The 24,375-nt window shown below is 45.3% G+C and overlaps 1 protein-coding gene across 3 annotated transcripts in view; it reads right to left on the bottom strand.

Moving 5' to 3' along the window:
• Positions 1–233: 233 nt before the first annotated feature.
• LOC147710594 (uncharacterized) overlaps positions 234–24,375 on the bottom strand; it is a 91,755-nt gene continuing 67,613 nt past the window's right edge. For all 3 annotated transcript variants that reach the window (XM_086921271.1, XM_086921272.1, XM_086921270.1), the window contains one exon: positions 234–2,077. In XM_086921271.1, the coding sequence (XP_086777397.1) occupies positions 906–2,077 (1,172 nt within the window). In that variant the 3' untranslated portion in view covers positions 234–905. The remainder of the gene's footprint in view (positions 2,078–24,375) is intronic.

Here is a 24,375-nt window from a genome sequence, read left to right on the forward strand (position 1 = left end):
CCAATTACAGAATTATAAATATTTTATACAAATCTTAATTATAATGACATAGCTGACATTGACATTTCCCTGATAACAAGTTTGCTGTAAGGATCAAATAGTATTAAATAAAGCGTATAAAATATCAGATTGTTTTGAGTTTCTATGGAAAACTTGCATTTAACATTAGATCTATCTCAAATTCTTGTTTTTTACATCATCACATAAGGAATTTTCTATAAAACGTCTGGATATATCATGGTTTGTATATTTTTATATTTATTGAGGTTTTCATGACCTAATGTAAAACAGTAAAAAAAAATACAAACACAAACTTATGTAGTGGCTGTTTTAACTTATGCGTGTTTCTATTCTCAAACCCTGAAATCAAAACATGTTTAGAAATTTGTGTAGGTACAGAACCAGCTCAGACAAGAATGGAATCATTTTACCTCATCATATCTTTGAATTAAATAGACCTAACATGGATATATGACCCTTGTGGAACACAATGTACCTGTATAGAAAGGGTTCATTACAGTGGATTTATGGGTGTTCAACCGACAGGTGACAAACCAGTCCTTTGCAGTCTAAAGCTTCTGCTTTGGCGTACTCACTCTAAGTGGAGTGCCCTTAGTGCTAAGACACAGTCCTTTCTTAATAATTTGCACTACGAACACAAAACTGAAAGGACAAGAGAAGGTATCTTGGAAAATAATGTGGCTAACATTCGGGACTTTCTGAAATCTCCTTTTTTAATCGGACTTCCGCAAACAGGACTGTCATTTCTTTTCACAGAGTCAATGGCACAATTATAAAGCAAATTAGGGGGTGGTGTGAGGCTGTGCATAACAAATTGACAGGCACCAACTCCTGTTAAACGTCAATGGATCACTTGAGTACATGCTTTTAAACTTTTCAATGTTCTATTCTAGCTCAGGGTTTGAAGTGTCTTGGTCCCTATCTGTAGTCAGGGGAGGTAGACATCTCTCAGGTGATAAGCTGTGGGACATCATGTGCTTTCTGAGTGAACTTGGGTGACTATAGCATTTATCACAGATTTTGCACACGTACGGTTTGCTTAGTGTATGCACATGCATGTGCTTTTTGCGGTCGCTGGAGTTTGCAAACTGTCTGCCACAGTCCGTGAAATTGCATTTAAAGGGTTTTTCACCTGTGTGTGTTCTTTTATGTATCTTTAGGTTCTCTTGTCGAGCAAACACTTTCCGGCATCCCGGGAAGAGGCAGTGGAATGGTTTTTCACCTGTGTGGATGCGGATGTGGTTCACAAGCTTATATCTGGCTTTGAAGGGCTTCCCGTCTCTCATGCATTCCTTCCAGAAGCAAACATTGCTGGCTGCATCAGGTCCTCTGATGTGATCTTCAATGACATGTGTGACTAACTCTTCCAGGACATTGAAAGAGTTTCTGCAGGTCCTGTTGGAGTGGACTGGCTGCTCAGGCTCAATCCACCTACAGACGAGTCTTTGCTTCATGGGCTCATGCATATAGTAGAAGGGAGATCCAATGTCATGATAATGGTACTCCTCCTTGGTCACTACATTCTCTTCGGTATGTGGTGTTTGACAGTTAATGTGTTTCGATTTAGAACTAAAGCTTTCTCCACATTCACAGCATATATACAGCTGATCCTCTGCATGGTTTTTTTGATAGAACATAGAATGTGACAATTGAGTTGAGTCTCCATAAAAATATCCATATTTATGTATTTGATCTCGGAAGTGAGCACTAGTATTTTTCCAAATAGTGAATGGGCCACTGACGCTTTTTGCACCTTGATTGTAAGATTTCTCTTCCAGCGGGCTTTTACAGTGCATGTCACTTGTTGATCTGTGGCTGTACTGTTTGACATATTTACCACACATTTTATTTCCTTCGGGAGAGCCGTTTGTGGCATCTTTTCCCCACTCTGTCAGATAGGCTGGGCCACGGTCCCTATTTGATTTTAGGCTTAGGTCCAGAGCATGGAAAACCTGTTTTTTCTTTTTCTTGTGAAATATCTTTGGAGGCTGCAGTCTCAGTTCTCCTCTGCATTTATCATCATCACTCTTCTCACTTTTGATTGTGGCTCTTACTTCTGTTGGATTGAAAGATAATTTAGATAGTGAATGCTAATGATTTGAAATCAATCTCGTGCTCAGATTATGTGCAAAGTGTTACATAAATCAATTAGGAGTCCTATGTTACTATCCAGTAGAGCACTTATCCTCACAAAGACCCAACAAACCAGATATACGAACTGCAAATTCAGTTTTTTTCATTTATACAATAATGTATTTGAAACAAAATATTGGACATATGCACTTTAAATTATGTATGAATGTATAGAACCATGTATATGGTATTTGTATAGCATGCAACAGGTCATAAAGCAGTGAAGCACTGTACAGAGTCAAAGACTAGCATACATTCAACGTTTAATAAGAGAAGCCAAGTAGTAGACCGTTCATGAAATCAATGTACATGTCTTTAAAGAGCGGTCTCTTCACCCCTTTCCTTAGTTGGTGCAGTCCTGATGGATACAGGGATGTTGCTCCAGATCCTGGGTGCATAAATGGAGAAAGCCTGATATCTTGTTTTTTTATACACTTCTTAGTGAATATTAATAAATTCAATGCAGCAGCCTATCATTATACATAGTATTACTATTGCAGGGTCGGCTGGTAGGAAATCTATTTCATTTCAGAAGAGCCCTCTGCAGCTTAGTGTGGCTTCAGCTGGTCTGGCCGCCACAGACAGCATCACATTAGTATTGCAATACAAAACAGCTGGTAACCATTCCTAACAGAAAAAAACCCTACATTCCTGATGTGGGTGGTAATGGGAGTTATTGACCCAAGTTGAAATTACGAATTTGGGTAACTGCAAATCTGTGATGTTTCACGCGGAGACTCAAACTGCTCAAGCAGGTGGATTCTCCTGGTGAAATAATGGGCAACAATGAGACGCACTGGGCAGAATCATGCCAGGAATTACAGTCATCCGGTATTTCCTCATCTCTAAGGAGACAATCACAGCCTCACTTGAAATCCTGGGTAATTCGGATTCCCCCCAAAGCACACAGTGTGCTTTCAATTGTACAGACAAGGTTTGCTCTTCTTGCATTTACAAATATTGAAGCATTCCTAGAGTGAGAGGGATCAGTTTGTGATCTTGACAAACCCTTGACATCTGCACTCAGCACTCTACAAGATAATCCCATCATAACTAAATGTAGTCTCATGGAGAACCATTTTCTCTACTCCCAGACCTTTGTTTGGTCTTCTTAAATGCTTTAAGATCTCCAATTGCCAAACAAGGCTTATTCTATAGTACTGATGTTGGGGATGACAGCGTTAGCGTCATTGACTTTCCTGTAGATATCCAGTGCTTCTTTCTCCAAGCTTGCAAAATAAAGAATTACTGCATTCCCAGGTAAAAAACAGAAAGGGAAATCTATTACAGTCTATGAGCGGTACTTTAAGTTTTGTTCAATCACCAGAAGGTCAAATAATCCATGAACTCTTTCTATTTTCTCTCTACTGAATCCAATAGTACTAAAGTATCTGCATATACAAGCAGTGGTCAGTTCTACCTCTGGTGGAAAAACCTTTGTTGCTCTACAATAATCAGGTAAATCAGCACATCAAATACAAAATAAAAACTGGGCTAGGATAGAGCTTTCTTGGAGACCATTCTCAAAAACAATTATTTTTGACAGCCCACATAATCGTATTGAGGTATTTATAAAATTCTGCATTTTTTCTACACAGACGGAGTATTCCGGTTTATCAAATTCTGAACAGTGTACAAATGATGCATAAATCCCCTGGCCCTTTCAAACCTGTATTTTTGCATTATTGCATACAGCATTACAATATTATCCGAATTGAACTGTTTATTTCTACCTAGGGATGGTTCTTAGCAATTATATTCTGCTACCCAGCCCAGGCTTCTAGATCAATTAATAAATGCTGAACAATTTACTGTGTAATCACAGGAGACAAATTAACTTATAAATGCAGGGCAAGTACTTTGTATATTTACGTACCAGGAGCAACATATTCCCAAGACCCAGGAAAGCAGAATTTTTTGTTGTTGTTGCTTTCAGCGACTATTTAATGAAGGAGCCTACTACATAAAGTCCCCCTATATCTTTATTATACATAGGTCAATCCGATCCCAACCCTTAGATTAAGACAGTTTGGCCTTATACATCAATGTTAACAATGTTATCATTATAGGGCCTACAGAATTTAAAGTAATGATCTACAAATCAGAATCACTGCAATTTTTCCAAGAATGTCATTATTTTAACAATCTTCTGAAAAAGGTATTGTCTATTTTTAACTGGATGTCTTTATTATGCAGTTAAATGCATATTTATTTTCCTTCATGGTTCAGTAACTGTACACCAATAAATGATATTCTATAAAAAATAAATATCCCCTTCATCTGCTTAATGAGCAATTTCATAGCAGTATGTATAATTTTTACATATATTTCTCACAAATTAATAAAGTCAACAGTTCTCTTTTGATATGCAATCTTCTATTTTGACTCACACCGTGGAATTTTACATTGCTATGTGTATCTATGGGATATTCAATTACATGCAATTTGTCTGAACCTATAATTGTGACTATACCTAGAACGGAGTGCTCCTCGATAGCCCCCTGCCCATTAATTACACCATATAAAGTGTGTACATAATTGTTCTATTATTCTGTTCTACATAAGAACTCTCTGGTAGGGACCATTATCAGCTTAGATAATTTGAAAACAAAGAACACAACATAATCACTTTATTTAGATTTATTTTCACATTTTCAAAGTGTAGAATTAATCAAAATATATTCTATAACAACGTATAGCAGATGAGGACGAGTGATGAATTCTAATGGAGACTCCCAGATTATCTCTTCTAAACCTGCTATTCAACACCCATGTAAGAATAAACCTTGTTAAAAGTAATCACCAATTAGGACCTCTGGGTACTTCTTTATCTTTAGGTGGAAACATTTTCTTTTTTGGAGCCCTTCTACAACACCAAAACATTTTTTAAATTGTCCACTTCAAGCACCTTTATCACTAGCACCATTTTCAAAACTGGTTTAGCACTGTGCAATCCATACCGAGATAGAAAAGTGGCAACGCCTTTTGTCATCATTGTAGCTAAGTCTTAAGTTACATCATAAGCTTCAGCTATTTAACAGTGAGCTGAAAAATGGCAAGAGGCATGCGTTTGCTGTTTTGTTTGCTAGATCGACTTTCTGAATAGAGCAAAAACTATCCTGATCTGGATCTCCTGTGAGAAGAGATGCTGGGAGAGATATTTTAAAATCTGAAAGTAATGGTAGGCTCAGGCCTCAGTCCATTACCCTGATCAAAAGATGACCAAGCAACTTTCCTGGTGAATAGTAGATATTAAACAGGAATACTTCCTTTTACTCTCAATTTTTGCCACAGGATAGTTTTGTAGTAAATATATTATGAATTAATTTAAGGGGAATCATTTTAATTAGACATCTGGAAACAGGACCACTCTGCCCCCGACAGGCACTTTAACTGATGGTTGGACAAACCTAAATTAAACATCTTATCCACTATAAATTCATGTAATTTGAAAACAAAAAAGTATTTGCATCATATTCCACATATTCAACAGCTTGGGCCAAATAGACATCTGGACACCTAGCCTGCCACTAGCATATGGCATCTAGTTCCTGCTTGTTCCAACATGATCAAGTGATACCACTGGTGCCCGGGTTTTGCTGCCCGAGTTTTCCCACTCACCGTTCTTCCTGCCAACAGAAATCCCGCCCACCCCAAACCCTACTTAATGCAGGCAGCAACGTGGATGCCGCTGGCATGCCAAAGGCAAGCCCAGCTGTGCCAATCTGCATCTAGACTGCGCCTCCCGCCACACTGCCAGGCCTCCCAACACCCAAAGATGCACCATTACAGAGCTACAGCCTCAACCACAGATGCCTCAAAAAAACTGCTACAGTGCCGACCCATGGTCCTCAGTAGGATCTTTCACCTGCACCCACTGTAAAGGCACATACACCAGCCCATCGACCAACCCGTCCTTGAAGACACCACCAATGTCACCTGAACAAAAAACGCAACTTGCATGTATCCTTCTCAGCACATGCTCACTGTGCAAACACACCATTGAGATTTGGGACCTCATCTCCATCCTCACACTCCACGTCCTCTTCCTCGCCGAGACCTGGCTCAACCACACTTCAAAGCCAGACTTTGCCAGTGCAATACCCGAAGGATACAAGATCACCCACTGCGACCACATCAAAAAGCCAGGCAGAGGGACTGCCATCATACACAAGGAATCCATCCAATGCACCACCACGAATGGCATCACTCCAGCCATGGAACACCTACATTTCAGACTTCAAACAGACAGCAAAACCACCACCAGGGACACCCTCGCCTACTGTCTTTCAGGACCACATCCAGCCTTCTGAAACTTAATCGCTGACTTAATCATCCTCTATGCCATAGACTCCAACAACTACATTTTCCTTGGTAACTTCAACTTCCATCTCGATGACCACAATGACATCAACACTACCAACCTCCTCGACAGTATGAACACCACTGGACTCTTCCACGACCCCATGCACACCTCAGGCCACACGCTAGACCTCATCTTCACCTCCAGTGACTGCATCAGGTAAGCCACACCTCAGAACTCACCTGGATCGACCACTCCATTATGCACTTCAACCTCCCCAACTCACAAACCTATACCCAAAGTCTGTCCAACCACAGCTGGAGCAAAGTCTCAAAGGACATATGGATCAACACCCTGCGACAACCTAGACCAGAATGACAGAAACTGCAACAATACGATCACCAACTGCGCCAAAAGCATCACTTGCATCAGCAACACCCACAAAAGGTACACCAAGCAGGCTAGCTGGTACACTGAAGACCTCAGAACTGCTAAACGACTAGAAAGGAGATAGCGCACCAGCAAGGACACGACCGACAAGATCGCCTTCAACCTCTATCAAAGCAAGCGGAGAGAACCGAAGAGAAAAGTATAAGCCTCACACATCGAAGAAAGCTGCACTAGCAACAAACAGCTTGTCAACAGTCAAAGAATTCTCCAACCCCTCAGCTGCAACAAACATTGCAACCTCACAGGAACTCTGCGACAACCTTGCAAGCTTCTTCTATGACAAGATCGGCAACATCTACAAAAACTTAATAACGTAGCCCAAGGCCACAGACTTCAAGCAACAGCATGACCTTGCTACCACCACAGACATCAGAATGACCAAATGGAGCCAGCTCGCACCATAGGACACCACCTCCATTATGAACCCAATCCACTCAGGGGCTCCACCGACCCATTCCCTCACCATATCTTCAACCTTGGCGTAGCCAGAATCAGCCACGTACACTCCACTTTGCTCAACTCCTCAATTGTCGCGACCACCTTCCTAGAGGACTGAAAACATGCAGAAGTCAACCCCCTACCACAGAAACCATCGGCAGACCCCAGCAAACTCAACTACCGACTGATCTCCCTGCTCCTGTTGTCGGCGAAAGTATTAGAAAAAGCCATCAACCAACAACTCTCCTCCCATATGGAAAGGAACCTCCCACTCAACTCATTCCAATCGGATTCCACAGCAACCTCAGCACAGAGACAGCCCTCATTGCTGCTACCAACGACATCAGAGCCCTACTCGACCGAGGAGAGACTCGGCTCTGATCCTCCTAAACCTCTCAGCAGCCTTTGGTAGGCACTCATCACAAGGCTGCACGCCATAGCCACCCTTAAAGATGCTCTCAGATGGATCTCCTTTTTCCTCACCGGAAGAAAGCAAAATGTCTCCCTTCCACACTTAATCTCCAAACCCAAGGAAATCATCAGTGGTGTACTAAAGGACCCTCATTCAGCCCCATCCACTTCAACACATATAACACCTCAGGCCAGCATTGCCAAAATCCACGGCCTCCACATCATATCCTACGCAGACAACACACAACTCATCCTCTCCGAAGACACCAGACCAAATCCACAACTTCATGACAGACACCACCAATTGGATGAAGGACATACAGACCATGCAGAATGCCACAGTCTGACTCATCCTGGATCTCGTTCGACAAATCCCCATTACACCCTACCTCAAGAAACTTCACTGGCTCCCTGTACAGAAAAGATGCCAGCTTAAGCTCCTGACCCATGCATACAAGGCCGTACACAACTGTGGGCTCTCCTATTTAAACCACAGCCTGAACTTCTATCAGCCCACCAGACACATCTGGCTGCATCCCTCTCTAAACCTCATCCCCCGCATCAGACTAGCAGATGTAGAGGTCGCTCCTTCTCCTACCTAGCAGTGAAGATATGTAGCGAGGCACCCTTTCATCTATGGACCTCCCCATCTCTTCCAGTGTTCCGAACGTCATTAAAGACCTGGCTAATCAGATAACATTGGGCCCTGCCAGCGTCTGGATATCCTCATACACGACAAGTAGCGCTCTACAAATACACTGATTGGTTAATTGAAATCTGATTGAAATGGTGGCTTAAAGCAACAAAGTTCAGACTAGTCAATCGGGTACATGTGCTAAAGTCCCTCCTTGTAATAAGTGCTGTTTGAGGTCAATTGAAATACTAGGTCTTCATTGTCATATTTGACTGTTCTTTAAAATCCTGTACTGTGATTTGAAGAGATGACTAAATGTATTGTAGAAGAACTCAATCTTTTTATGTAATTCCCAAAGTGCTAAGTGTTTTTTTTACCAAATGAAGTGATTTATGATTTTCTTTTAAAACACTATTTCTTTAGTTCTCCAATTCATTTACTTTTATACACAGTAATGCAACTGTGGCACTGGGTCGTAGTTGATTTATATTATACTCTTTAAGAATTTCACATTCATTCGATGACTTAAATGTGCTCTCTGCTCTGTACATACACCACATGCAACTTCACTCCGTTCGATATATCTCTTTGTTTTTAGTCCGGAAATAGAACACATTTTGCATAACCATATACCGTGGCATCCAATGCACAATGTAAACTGTGCATAACCCAGCTGCGAACAAACAGGGCAAAGTTACTAAAAAAGGGAGCCTGAACGAGCTCGAAGGGGTTTAACTTTAATGATTTAATTTCTCTGGGGTTATTCTCAATTTCCTATGAAATAAGAATTAAAGATGTATTGTGCATTCAGACTAAACTGAAATAAAATGGGCAACAGTGGCGTAATTTAATGAATGCATACAGCCTCTGTAGTCGTGGAAGTCACCTGAAATTCAAGGACAGGTCACCCAAGAAATTTCCTCTTGCTCAGAATGTATCCAGTTTGAGACTCCCAAAAGCTCACTCATTATATTCACCCATTTTGACTGACATAACTAGCACCACCGGTGATGCACACAATTACTGTCATCAATATAAATATATATATATTTTTTTTAAACACAATTTTTATTGGTTTATTATTAACTTACAATGCAGTACCGGTAAACATCATAACAAATTTGTATATCGGCATTCCCCAATGCCCTTGGTAAAAAACAGAATCATTCAAAGAGTAATGACCGTTGCTTTATCTGCAGCCACCTCAAACGCCGGTCCTGGCGCGGTCCATTAGTGTGTGCCGCGCTAGTAGCCATTCTCAACTGCCCCCCAACCCCCATCCCAACTCAGTCAACCCCAACCGCCTCCCCCTCCCTCCCCACCCCCCCAGGCATGTCAGTGTGGACCATTCGCTGCTGTCCTGAGGGGCTAAGGCAATGTGAGTTCTATGCAACGGGATCAATGAAAGCACTTTGATATTAAGCGTCGCACATGTGGGACAAGCGCAGCACTCCGTCACTATCTCATGGTGGAATCCTACAGACTATTGTAGCGTGTTATGCCTTGTGCAACTTGGGGCCATCTGCTCGGGTCTCATCATCTGCATCTTCAGGGGCTTCCATAACTAGCCTTTCCCAGGCTCTTGCCCTCTCTAACGCCTTCTCATTGCCCGTTCTACGTGCAATTTGTAACCGGACAGTGCCCTCACGCTCAGCCCACTTGTGGTATTCCATCTTCTACGTATCTATACTAGGGCCCTTTTTCGCTTTCCAAAGGGAGGTTATAGTCCTTTTGGCCAATAGGAATCCCAAATCTATGAATTTGCTAGTAATTTTGTCCTTTGAGGTGTGGGGGAACCAATGCAGGATACATGGAGGGTTGTAGTTCTCTCAGTTACCTCCATCAGCAGTGCCATCCCCTCCCTCCAAAAGGGGTCAAGAGAGGGACAGTCCCACAACATGTGTTTGAAATCCGCTTCAGCCATGGTGCACCTCGGACAGGCCGCTGACTGGGCCGGGAAATATTTAGGCAAGCGGGCTGGAGTTAAGTATGCTCTGTGTAGGATGTGAAAGTGTACTAATTGATATCGCGCATTTCGTGTGCTTTTCCAGGGCCTCTCTACTATCCCACTCCACGCTGCATTTGGGATGTCTTTCCCTATATCCAGTTCCCATTTAAGCTTCAGGGCAGCCGTTGGGGACAGGGATTCTAGTGTCATGCGCCTATATAGACATGTCGATTTACAAAAGGGGGTGGTGATGAACAGAGTGTCTGAATTGAGCAGACTACTCTTACCCAGTCCAAAGATCAGGGCTTGATCCATCACCGTTATTTATCTCACTGCCCCATCCCAGCTCAGAACATGGCTATATGCAAATCAGTCTGTCCCTGGCCCAGTGCATCATGGGAACAGGGCAGACTAAACTACCAAGCCAATTCTTTACCAGAAAGGAGACAAGCTACCGGGGACCGGTTTCTGGCATTTCAGCCTCTTCGGCCCGGCTTGCTTGAATCCTGATGGAGCAGTGAGAAAGGGACTCATGTCTGAGTATACCCTGCCACACCTATAGTGGCCAAAACCGATTTACAAAAGGGGGTGGTGATGAACAGAGTGTCTGAATTGAGCAGACCACTCTTACCCAGTCCAAAGATCAGGGCTTGATCCATCACCGTTATTTATCTCACTGCCCCATCCCAGCTCAGAACATGGCTATATGCAAATCAGTCTGTCCCTGGCCCAGTGCATCATGGTCCCCGGGAGCTTGTTTCCTTCCCAGTGTAAGAATTGGCTTTTGTAGTTTGGTTTGCCCTGTTCCCATCATGCACTGGGACAGGAACAGACTAATTTGCATACAGCCAGGTTCTGAAACTGGGATGGTGCAGTGAGCTAAAAAACGGTGTTGGATCTAGCCCTAATCTCTTGACTGGGTGAGAGCTTTCTGCTTAATTCAGAGACTCTGTCCCTCACCACCCCTTGTTGTAAATATTTTTGTCCACCCTAAGCGTGGAAGGGTATTCTCAGATGTGAGACCCTTGCTCATTGCACCATCAGGATTCAAGCAAACCGGGCCGAAGACGGCTGTAATGCCAGAAACCGGTCCCCGGGAGCTTGTTTCCTTCCCAGTGTAAGAATTGGCTTTTGTAGTTTGGTTTGCCCTGTTCCCATCATGCACTGGGACAGGAACAGACTAATTTGCATACAGCCAGGTTCTGAAACTGGGATGGTGCAGTGAGCTAAAAAACGGTGTTGGATCTAGCCCTGATCTCTTGACTGGGTGAGAGCTTTCTGCTTAATTCAGAGACTCTGTCCCTCACCACCCCTTGTTGTAAATATATAGACATGTCACCGCCTTTAAGGTGCCCGCCGCAACCACAACATATTGGCACCCCATGGAAGTGGGCGGCTCTGTAAGGCCTGTTTTCCAGTGCTTTCGAATATCCGCTGTGAGTGCTGTGTATTGCAGAAAGTCGCCACCAGGTAGGTCATATCGGGCTCGAAGATCATCAAAAGGTAGAAGGACCTGTTCCTCGTAAAGGTCTCCCATGGTCTGTAAACCCTGCTGTTCCCAGGACTCCAGTTTCTGCCAGGTGCCCCCATGTGGTAGAGCCCTGCACATATTCAGCAGTATGTCAGGGGCGTAAGGGGTCCCATGGCCAGTCTCCGGAGATATCTGTTCCAGCATTTCCGGGCTGTGGCAAATTCCAGGGTAAGGTGTATGGTCCCGAGCGGGAGCCGCAACACTATGCAAGATAGTACCATCAGGGGACCCGGCAGCTCACCAGCTTCTTTCCCAGTAGCCCTCGCCATCCATTGCGTAAGCCATTGGAGCTGGGCTGCTAAATACATTTCATAATCCGGGACCGCTAACCCTCCCTCTGCCCGGGGTCTCATGAGTGTATTCAGGGCTACTCTGCGTCTGCCCGTATCCCACAGAAAAGAGACGATCATCGCTCCGAGTCGTTTAAAATAGGCTGGCGGAACCCAGATCGGCAGGGCCCTGAAAAAGTACAGTAAACGCGGGAGGGTCACCATTTTGAGAAGTGCTACACGTCCCGCCACCGATACCGGCAAGGTACCCCAGAATTCAAAGTTAGCCCTGGCCCCTCTGATCGCCTTCCCAACGTTCCCCTTCAGAATATCCTCCTTTTCGTGATAAATAAGTGTGCTTAATTAGGGCAAACATCTCTCCTCCCATTTCACCCCTTCCGTGGTCTGGGGGTCTAGCCTGCCCTTACGCACTGGGAAGAGACACGATTTCGCCCAATTGACTTTTAAGCCAGCCACTCTACTCAGAGCCAGCAGCAGGGACGTCACCCCCAGCAATGCTTTGCCTGTGTCTGCCAGGAACATCAAGAGGTCATCTGCATAAAGGGCGATATGGTGGACCTGGCCATAGCCATCGAGGCCCCGGTACACCTGCCCCAAACGCTCATGTACCGCCAGGGGTTCCAACAATTGCAAATTGCAAATAACAATGGGGAGAGGGGACAACCTTGGCGCGTGCCCCTCTCTACCCTGCAGGCCTCTGGGATCACCCCTCCTGTTCTGACCCTGGCAGTCGAGTCTGTATACAATAGGGCCGTCCACCTTACAAAATCGGGGCCAAGGCCCAATAGTTGCATCACATGGAATAGGTACTCCCACTCTAAGCTGTCGAAGGCCTTCCCTATGTCTACAGCAAATACCACAGCGGAGTCTACATTGTAGGAATCTGCCTCCAAAACATGTAGGAGTCTTCGTATATTAAGCGCTGTGTTGCGGGCTGGGATGAACCCAGATTGGTCGGCATGGATGAGGGTAGGCATGTGGAGCAGTAGACGAGTGGCCAGTATCCTGCTCAGGATTTTGGAATCAAGGTGGAGCATGGATAATGGTCTATACGCCGTCTTGTTCCAAGAATGTTTACCTGGTTTTAGAAAGGGAATGATGATTCCCTCCCTAGTAGAATCTGCCTATCCTTCGAGCCTCGTTATATAGGCGCGTGAGATGGGGGCAAGTAGATCAATGTAGGTGAGATAAAATTCTACTGGAAAGCGATCAGAGTCCGGAGTTTTATTACGGGCCATACTTTTGATGGCTACTCGTACCTCCCACTCGTCAATGTTCTGTCCCAGCAATTTCGCCTCCTCTTCATCCAACGTCAGCAGGGCAACACCCTCCGTGAACTCTTGTAGATCTGCTTCAGAGGGGACCACCCTGCTGCGATAAAGCTCTGTGTAGTAATCAAAGGACAGATCATTTATCCCCTTTTAATCAAAGCGGGCTACCCCCATCTGATCCCGCAGCTCCAATATGACCGAGCCGCGGCGATCTGAATTGGCCAACCAAGCCAGGAGGGCCCCCGACTTGTCCCGCTCTGAATGCGCCCGAGTGATGTATTTTTTGTAATCAAAGCCCTGCAGGCGCTCTACATTAGCTGCCACCGCTTCTCTGGCTTCTAACAACTCCTCTTGTTTGGTCAGATTTTCAGGGCGCTCCTTCTCCAGGGTGCGCAACCGCGCGTCATCCCTTTGGATGTCATGCAAGAGGGCCTTCCTGGTCCCAGCTACAGCAGAAATGCATCTCCCCCTAATAACCGTCTTATATGCATCCCACTCCACCGTCACTGACCCAGCTGTTCCTGCATTAACTTGGAAGTATTCTGTAATAGCCGTTGCAATGGTAGCGCGGAAAACCTGATCATCCAGCGCCTCCAGCTGCAATCTCAAGGTGGGGATTTTGGAGCGCACTCGCGCCCATCCCACCTGGGCGGACATCGGATTATGATCAGAAATCGTCCCCCCGTCGATGTCCGGGGAGCACAAGAAGGCGTCGAGGCGAACATGCAATTCATGTAGGTCAGAGAAAAAGGAATAATCTCTGGTCAATGGGCCCGCCATGTGTCAACTAATCCCCACCCCTGTTGCCAATTACTACGCACTACTGCTAGTTTATGCGCCGGCGCATTAGGGAGAGGGGGGTGGGAACGATCCAATGCAACATCTGTGACGCAGTTAAAATCGCCCCCTAATAATAGCAGTCCTGTGAGGGTGATCACTAACTTACGTGATGGCAGGGAGAAGAAGGCAGGTTGGTCAGGATTAGGCGCATACACACACCCCAGATTAAGGTCCCTACCATCTAACTTCCCCTGTACCACCACATACCTGCCCTCTGGGTTAACCAACTGTGTTGTGCATTGGAATGGAACTCCAGCCCGTACCCAAATCAGGACCCCCCTCGCGTATGCAGAATATGTAGTATAATAAACCTGACCTCTCCAACGGCGCTGTAGTGGTTTCCCCTCTTTCGCCAGGAGGTGGGTTTCCTGACGGAATGCAATGTGTATGCCCCTACGTATCAGATATGAAAGTATCTTGTGGCGCCTAACCATAGTATGCATGCCCCGTACATTCCATGTGAGACATGCATAGTCTAATGCGGGTCCCATTGCATGTAGTGACATTTAAAATGCTCAGCAACACTCAACCCAGTGACACGCCTAGGTCCCCTTAAAAAAAGACAAGTAAAACATCACCAACTCCCCCTCCCCAGGACAGGCACTCAACGAGGCAACCCCATCCACACTATGGAAATGTGCATACAAGGATCTATCAAGAGAAGGTGGATCCAAACTCTACCATGATGCCCCCAGAACTCCCCCCCCCCCCCCCAGACCCTCCTCCCCATTTGAGTCAATATAGCTATCGGGCCCCCCAGTGTCCTTGCGGAGAGTCATCACATCCAGTCACCACCTGGCAAAGGTGTTTCGGGACCCACCAGTCAGCACTGTGACCGTACCACTCTTCACACGCCGCTCCATCACCCAAACACCCATCCGCCGTTTGCGGAGTAACAATAGGAAGATCTGCATCTGAGTGTCCCTGAGCACTACTCTAATTTGGGCTCTTCGTTTCACTCTTCACGTGCTCCGAACTGCTGCTGGCTGGAGTAACAGCTCCCTGGCTGATGGCCGCCACTGCTAACACTGCCCTGTCTCGCTCCTTTGCCCCAATCCGTGGGAGATACAGGTCTCTGTGTCGGCGATGCGGCGGGCAGGCGTCCTCTCGGCGAAGCAGTTTGCGACGAGCGTGTACCTCCCCGGGCTTCCAACCAGTCTCAAGCGGCCTGCGGCGTGAGAAAAAAGTGCGTGTCCCACACGGTAGTCACTCGTAGCCAGGCCGGGAACAGCATGGCATAGGGGAGGTGGAGTTGGCGCAGCTTCCGCTTGACTGCCAGGAAGGAGGTCCTCTTGCGCTGTACCTCTTTAGTATAGTCTGGAAATATCATTACTTTGCTGTTCCCAATCCACAAATTCGGTTGCTCCCGGGCCCTCTGCAAAATGAGATTGTGGTCTTCTTAGTGTAGCAGTCGCACCACCATTGGGCGGGGTGGAGCTCCAGGTTTAGGAGGACGAGCTGGAACCCTGTGCGCCGCTCCAGCGCATAAAATGGGGAGAGGCCCTCCAGCGCCACCTCCGCTTTCAGCCATGCCTCCAAGAACTGTACCGCATCTGCTCCCTCCTCTCGCTCCGGGACTCCTACTATGCAGAGGTTGTTTGCGCCTCGAGCGCCCTTCGCTGTCCTCCGCCCTCACTTGTATGTACCACCTCACTCAGTGATTTTTGCAAGGCGGTAACCGCATCAAGAGAGTCTTTCATGGTGGTTTCGCCGGTCGCCACCCGCTCTTTAAGTTTCCGGTGGTCGTCCTTTAACAGGGACAGATCCGAGCCAATGGCATCCATCCTCTTCGCCTCCCTCGTGGTTTTGATGGCCTGCATGATTTCTCCCAAGGAAGGGCCCCCGGCTGCGTGGGTGTACTTCGCACAGCGGAAGCATCTTCTTCATCCCCGTGCCGGTCAGTTTCCTTTATCTGCAATACCTCGAACCCCTTTCTCCAGGTCACCCTGCCCATCTTGATATTTGCAGGCAATAAGAGGGAGTAAAACAGCGGAGTCTATACGCTCACCCCCCTCGGTCTAGGGTTTGGGGACTCTCCGTGTCTGGACAGGTCCGCCCAGGTTATTAAAATGAGCCACCAGCCTAGTGGATTCTCCAGTCAACAGGCTGCACTTCTCACCAAACCTCCGCTCAGTCAATCCCGCAGCCGAAGTGTGCCAGCAGGCAGGACGCCCCAAGCCCCTCGTGGCCAGTAACTACTCCGCACAGTGACCCAGCGCACGCCTCAGTCTCATAAGCGGCTGCCCCACACTCCCAGGTGGTGCTGTAGCAGCAATTACCACCGCAGGGTCGTCTCACAGATCCTTAGTGTGGCGTAGGTTCCACAGAGCTTCAACTAATGTTCCCCGGGCCGTGCTAGACCCGTCGGCCTCCCAGTGCTCCGCCGTCAAGACCAGTCGACAGCTGCCCCAGTTTCCGACCTGGAGTACGGTCTGTGTACTTGCCGCACCCTGGCCTTCACCACTAACCCGGGACCCAAGGCAGGCGCAGCTGCCTTCACGCTGAACCGGTGAGTGCTCTCCCAGTCTCCAGGACTGTCCCCTTCACCAGGTGCCAAATCAGTCGCTGCGGGCCACCATGCGGGGCTTCACAGTGAAGGGGGTTGCTGCAATTGAGAGTGGTTGTCCCACAATGTCACCTGGGAGGCAAGACTGTGACCCTTCCACGTCAATTCCGGGGTATTCCTCAGCGCGCCCCCAGCTCCTCAGGTCACTGTCCAGGATGCGCTGCAGACTGTCCCCAGGACTCCACCAGGACGTGTGCCTGATACACGGGTCTAACCACTGCTCCCAGATCAGCGCCGACAACTGAGGGAATGGCGCCAATCTACAGCGTGGGCGCCTCCATCTTAGGGTCAGGCAGATGTGGCCGGCCAGCAAACCAAGGACAATCTCCTACTCCTGTCGCTTTCTTACTGTCGGTGGGCAGGGTGTGCCGCCATCTCTGCTCCGGCATCCATGGGGCAGACCAGACCAGTCCACCTACCAGGCACCCCCGTCGTCCGCGATCATCTCATGGTCAGGCCTCTCCGCCGCCGCACACCGCCGCCATTTTGAGGAGCAGAGTGACAGACCGCAACAAGGAGAAGAAAAGGCTTGTTTCTCACCGCCGACACCCTCGCCGGCATCCCGCACTCCTCCCGATGGAAGCCCCGGGCTTTCCACCCCACGATGCGGTGTCGGGGGCCCGGTATAGTGGTCAGGATTAGCAGGTAAGAAGGGCGGTCGCGGAGGAGCCCCGGAGACCGCTGTCACTCACATCGGCGCCTAAGCCACGCCCCAATATAAATATTTTCTTTAACGGCAACATGCATTTGTTTTCTTACTGCTGACACAGTGGTTAAAAACACTAGATATTAAACTATATTGACAAGAAAAGTAAGGAAGAGATCACTCACCTGTAAATATCCGTTTGTAGCTTGCAGTGCGGTAGATCCACATGCTTTACACAATGCTGCCATCTAGTTGGTTTTCTTAAAAGTAGACATTTTAGTTTCGAGGTGAGTGAAAGTTAAGTGGAGTGAAGTGAATGTTCACAGGTGCACTGAGAAAGATCCAATAATGTATGTTTCCCAAACTGTGGGTCGCAACCAACTGGTAGGGCGCGAGAATATTTAGTGAGTCATGAAAGTGCAAGCCAAATTAATTATGCTTTTAAATTCTACATTTATCTTGTCACATTTGCTATGCTTCAAAGACAGAGGTCAAATGTCAGACTTCTGACAAATTGCTGGGTTTTTTTTAACATTGGACAGGTGTTTACAAACTCATTTCACTGTGCAGTCAGAGAAAGAAAAGTTAACTGAATTATGTGCCAATTTTGCTGGGGTACAGCAAGTGTGAAAGGAAAGGTTGTAGTATGTCATTTTTGTAACAAATAGACTGTGCACATTCAGTAGTTAGGAAAGCAAAAAACGTAAACATATTTTTTGTTAATTCTGAAGTGTGATAGAAACAGTTCTTTGACTCAAAACTAATCAGGACACTACTTAGTGATGCGCACTGGATAAATATTCATTGAAACCAGATTACCACACAATATTATTTGTGTAAAATATAGTTTTACCCATAAAACTGTAGGTCTGTGGAAATGTATTGCCCATTTTAATGGGAAAAGTGCGGTTTGTAAATGACAGTGCGCTACCACAAATTGCTTTAATTACAATTTAAAATAAAGAAATAAATAAATCACCCGTCCTATGTCCATTAAAGCTACATGGGTCGTAACAGTGTGCCGCTCTAAAAAGTGAGTCAGGGTTCTAAAAAGTTTGTGAAGCACTGGTATATATTGTAGAACATGTGTGACAAACTCACGTTTGGTAAGGTGGGTGGGGTGCATATCAATCTACCACACTACAAGCTACAAACCAAAAGTTATAGGTTAACCTTTCCCATCTGTAGCATGTATAGCCATAGATCACATACTTTGCACAGAATGAAAAGCAGTTCTCTTTACTGAACGCTGTGGTTTGTGAACGGATGAAACAGATTTGGAATACATGTTTTAAGGACTGCTTGTGAGACATATGCCTCTTGGTCGGCATGAATGCCCAAGCAGTAATGCTTTGTAAAGGTGGGTGGAGTAGACCATGTTTCTGTGTTGCAAATGCCTGCAAGCGGTAGGTTTCCAAGAAAAGCCATTGTGGATTGTTTTGTGTTTTTAAGTAGAATATGCTCTAGGCACAGTGTGAAGTGGTTTGCCCTAAGAATGAAATGTCTATACTCACTTCACTAACCATCTTGCAAGCACAGACTTAGAAATAGGGCTAGGCAGGTGGAGTACAGTAAATTTAACAAAGTTTTTTTTTGTACACAATGGATTTGGTGCAGCCAATGTAATATATATTAGTGCTCTCTTTACATATAATGTATTCAATGCTCTTTCTGCAAACGACTGAGTTTGTGGGAACAAATTGGGCAAGTCAATGGTCTGATTGACATTAACAGAGAGGACCTTTGGTAAAAAAAAAAAAATAATACGTTTTCTTCTTAGGGTGCCCCAATACTTATGAATTTGAATAAAGGATTGTCCACCATTGAGGCTTGAAATTCACTAACTCTACACAAGTAACTTTCCATTAGAGAAATTACATCTGACAAGAACGTAAGTAATTGGACGGAGGTTTCATGAGTTATGCAAGGACTCCATTAAGGTCCCATGAGGGACTGGTTCTGTCCTTGGAGGGATAACTCATTTAATACCCGCCTTGACATCTGGGGTCTTAAATAGAGAAAAATTGTATCTGATCTGTTTTAGGCAACCACAGGTGCTAGATAAAACCTAAAACACGTGTATGTTAACCCCGATTTCAGTAAATGCAACAGATAGCAAATAATAGCTTGAACCGAGGCATAAAGAGGATCTTTGTGTCTACAGTGGCTGTGTACAAATATTTTTTTCATGTTGTCACATTAAAGCTTGTGTAGTAGGTTTATGAGCCTCTCACAAAAAGAACCTACACTCCTCAGGAAGCTGTAGGTAAACAAATGCTAAGACCTCAGGTGCCATATCGCAGACACAGGAAAAGAAAAGCCAAAAGCGTGTATAAGTCGAATCATAAGGGCAACCTATACTTTGAAATGGGTAGAGCCGAGGGAGGAGCCCTGTTATGTTAGGTTTATTTGTAAAGCGCTCTATCACTAAAGAGGGTATCCTGGTTTTGGAAGGCGCATACCTGGCCTGGTCTTCTGCTAGGTTGGTGGAGCCTATTCAAAGAGTCACGTCTTCAGTCTCTGGCAAAATTCGAGAATTGAGGAGGTGTCTCGGATGTGCAGCGGCAGGCCATTACAGGCTTTATGAGCACCTACTGAGATATTGTGAAAGATAGACGAGAAAGGGAAAGTGTAACCCGACTGGAAGCCATCATGAAAGTCGTCAGTAATGCATTTAAGAGCGGTTTTGTGAATGCCCACAGCATAAAACTGTTGATAGTCTCAAAGGCTACAGATAGATCAAGGAGGATAAGAGCGGCAGTACCTCCCTTATCCATCAGCAGCCTAAGATAGTCTAGGATAGAAAGGGGGGCAGGTTATGTACTGTGCTAAAATATTGTGAGAGTTGAGGAAATGTAGTAATTTTCTGGTTCACCCTTCTCAAATATAACTTCACCAAAGAGGTCGGAGAAAGAGGACGGAAGTTGCAGGGGACTGCCAAATTAGCGAAGGGTTTCTTTAACAGTGGAAAAAGTGCTTGTTTCCAACAAAAGAAATATGCCTTGGCTAGGAAAACAATTATGAATACAATTGGACAAATTAGAGCGTATTAAGGGAAGAGAAGGATCTAAAAGGGAGACAGTTTTAGCGTTAAGAAGGTTAATAATTTTCTCTAGAGATGGACGGGAAAATTGAGAGGACAGGATCAGGATTAGGATCAGCCCTGGAAGAAGCAGTGGGCAACCTTAGAGAAAACGTTTGGCACCTTTTTGTGATCTTGGTGAAGGAAGTAAAGCAACAGTGAGTTCAGTGAGCAAGTGAATACAAAATGGAAAAAAAGTTCCTTAGGCGAGTTATCGTGTCAGAGTAGAAAGATGTTTGTGTAGAGTTCAGAGCCTTGTAAGAGAACAGGGCAGACACAAAAAACAAGTGTACAATGGGAGTAGGAGTAATTTGGAAGAATATAAATCCTGAGTGTACCAAGGCACAGAGGAGCAGCAGCAGTGACACTTCTTAGGAGATGTAAGAGGGACAACATGATCAAGTGAGACTTTGATTCAGGGGTTGACTTAAAGAGGAAACCCTGGTAGTGGGGCACATGGTGTAGAGGGTAAATGCAAGAGTTTGAGTCAATATGTTTGGGGAAAGATTACCCCGGTGATGAATTTTTGGAGAGTGCGATGAGAGAGGGGACAAAGAGAAAAGGGGAGGAGGGAGAAACAGAAAGGAATAGCATGGTGATCTGTTAATTTGATAGGTATAGTTGTGAAACTGTGAGGTCATCCTTCCTGGTGTTGCCTTTTGAGTGCCTGGGGATGGCAACAAGCTGATTGAGGCAAAAATAATTTTAAAATTGGAAGAGAAGGGCAGAGTTTCAACTTCTGGAGAGTGGAAACAGGGTACCTAGCTGTACGAGGTAGACCAGCATGGACAAAGCCAGACAGGTCTAGAAACACTAGCTCTGTCAATTTGGGCTTCAGACAGCTCGGAACCTGGCCAGAATGTTATCATCAATGTTAACAAGGGACAGTAAGAGTCAAATTTCAAGGGCAGAGGCTTCAAGAGAACAGCATCCATGCCATAATCCCAGACCCCATTCTTACTCTATATCATGTACATAATTGTATGCCCATGATTAACTGATTAGGCCCAAATGAGTCAGCCTAGCTCATCCCACCCATATACTTTAACTGCAGCATGCTTACTCAAACATTTCAGTTCTTTATCCACTTATTCCCTGAAAAAGATTATAATTCTGCAATCACCTTTGTGCTTGTGCATTACGTTTGAAGGTGCCTCAACTTAGTTTAAGCTGTGAAGGAACGCTCTCACTGCCTTTAAGATGCCAGAATGTTTGGCTATAAACTCTCTTCTTATCCAAGTTTAAGTGCTTCCAATACTGCGGTATGGAGACAAATATTGATTTAAAAAAATTCTATTAATGTAATTTCCCCTTTGGCCACCTCGTCCAACATGGGACTAGCAAAGAAGTGACAAGTGTATATCTTCCTGTTCTAGGGAGTTGAATCAGTAAGATGAGTTGAGTAATCCAATATTGCCCTGCTAGGTGCTCGATTGAAGTTGTAAGCTTACCAATGCCTCGATTTACGATACAGTAATCTATGCAGGATGACACGTGGAGGACTGTGGAATAAAATGCGTATTGCCGTTGATCAGTGTTTTTGCAATGCCCTATATCGAACGGATTGTGCAGGTGCATCAACTGCCCCAGTTAAGCGAACGCTGCTGTCTGGGGTCTGGTTGTCATGTTCGACCAACCCTTATTCATATGCGTCATAATGAAATCTACCAATCCACCACTAGAGTGTGGTGCTCGATTTGTGGTGCACGATTTGGCATTGGTTCTAAGTGATGGAAATCTATTCATGACTTGAGTTTCGGGGTTTTAAAACTGACATTTTAGGGGAGACATATTCCCTAGCACTGCAACAGGTTGTAAGTTTCAGTGGAAAAAAATTATGGATAACAGCTACGGATCCACATTGAAGATCACACAAAAAAAAGAGTGCGACATTAGGGCAGTACTTTATGGCTCCACTGGTGCCATGTCAGGGTAGTAACAGATGCTGTAACAGAGCCAACAACACATATCGGCACAGGAGAGCTGTAGCAAAATTTCCAGATTCAGTCTAGCACCTGAGGATATTCAAATTGGAGGCATACGCAGGTAGAAGTAGGTATGAGAATCAACAATTACCTACCTTCCCCATCAGATACCACACGCAGAGGGTGAAATTGTATACTTTGTATGAGAAGTACAGCCACTCCCTTTGAATAGGTCAAATAAGAGGCATCTATTCTTTGGATGTCCCATTTTCTAGTAAATGTTTACTCTGTATGTTTAGTCACCAGTGTTTCCTGTAGAAAGGCAACCCCAACATTGGGTCTATAGAGGTATGCACGGCTGGCCTTCCTGCCTTAACATGCCAAGTGATGAACCAGACCAAGCGATCAGATCGAGTAACATGTTCAGCTAAATATCCTCCATGTGATAACCATTCCTGTCCTTGTTGTCATCCAATGATGTGTATTATTGCTCAGCTCACGCTTTTTGAGAGTCCAAGCCTTTGGATCTGGCAACATTTCGGTTAGTTCTTCCCACCCACCCACACAAATTTCAATTAGCCTGTGAAATGCCCCCCAAATGATAACACTCCAACCTGTAGGGCTAGTGGGCCTCAAAAAATAAACACATAAATCATTCAATGTCAAATGGTTCAGCAAGCGAGGACGCAGGGTGGGGGGCAATTGCCAGGATTAGAAGATCATTTATTACAGTGTTGACCAGACCGATATTTAGGGTGAACATGCTATCACTCTCCCCTTATGAAGTACTACATGTAAGAATGTTAGAACATGCATTTAAGTAGTCATTCCTCAAATTGTAGGCTCCTAGACACTGCCTCTCTGATAATGTCCATACTCCGGTCTGCTAAACATCATAATGCTGAAAGTCCCAAGGGCTATTAAGGCAGAGTTAATCACACCGGAGTCCTGTGCCTTCTTATCACTGCTTAGTATTTCGTCTCAATAATTGAGTACACACACATCTCACCATACACAGATATCATTCTAGACCGAATCTTTCCCATACCTACCCCATTTCCCACAAATTTCTATATTTCATATTGTTTCCAACACCGGAGTGCACCTAGTATGCCGGACAGACCTGGGAGCAAGCAATCTATAGGATTGCCCTACAGCACATACCACTGAGAAACTAAATCTGTCAGAGTACAGGCAGTTTCCAGATTTCCTTTTGCTGTGGACTCTAGTACTCATAAAACGTAAAGATTATTCCATCTGGCACAACTACAAACCCAGTTGACAGAGTAATATTGGTGCTTTATACTGCCAGATGCTAATATCTCAAAGTTGTAACAATGTTCAACCAGCCTACATAGAGGCACAAGATATATTGTCCATGACATTTTTTCCAAGGCGCCCATCGTAAAGTTAATTTGTCATGAGCAAGATATATTGTCAATTGCAACTTGATTTTATCTTTTGCAATTCTGTATCACAACTGTGCTGTCTGCCCCAGAGAGGAAAGGATACGCTGAGTCATGATAAGTAAGATAGGTGTGCTATCAGCCTTCCCCAAATTACTTGCAAGGGAGCCTTTATCTCAGCTGGGACCGTCATCAAAATGTCATTTTTGACTACTTATCAGCTGAGTCAGCCAAGAGCAGTTCACCTTTGCCTGCTTTCGCTATATTGGTACTTCTACAGTCCGGGGCGCTGCAATGTTTCTTAGAGCCGCCGGACCAGGTGCCACCCCTGTGTCCACCAGTGCCATGACTCCAGAGACCAGGCATAAGCAGTTTGCAGCATGCTCTCTCACTGACCTAGGCTGCGTCTTGGCCTAGGTCTCTGATCAACCATGCCAACACTCACCTTCGCTGCACCATGTATTTGGGGTGACTAGTGGT

This window comes from Lissotriton vulgaris, chromosome 5 (genome assembly GCF_964263255.1).
Source record: "Lissotriton vulgaris chromosome 5, aLisVul1.2, whole genome shotgun sequence".
NCBI lineage: Eukaryota > Metazoa > Chordata > Amphibia > Caudata > Salamandridae > Lissotriton > Lissotriton vulgaris.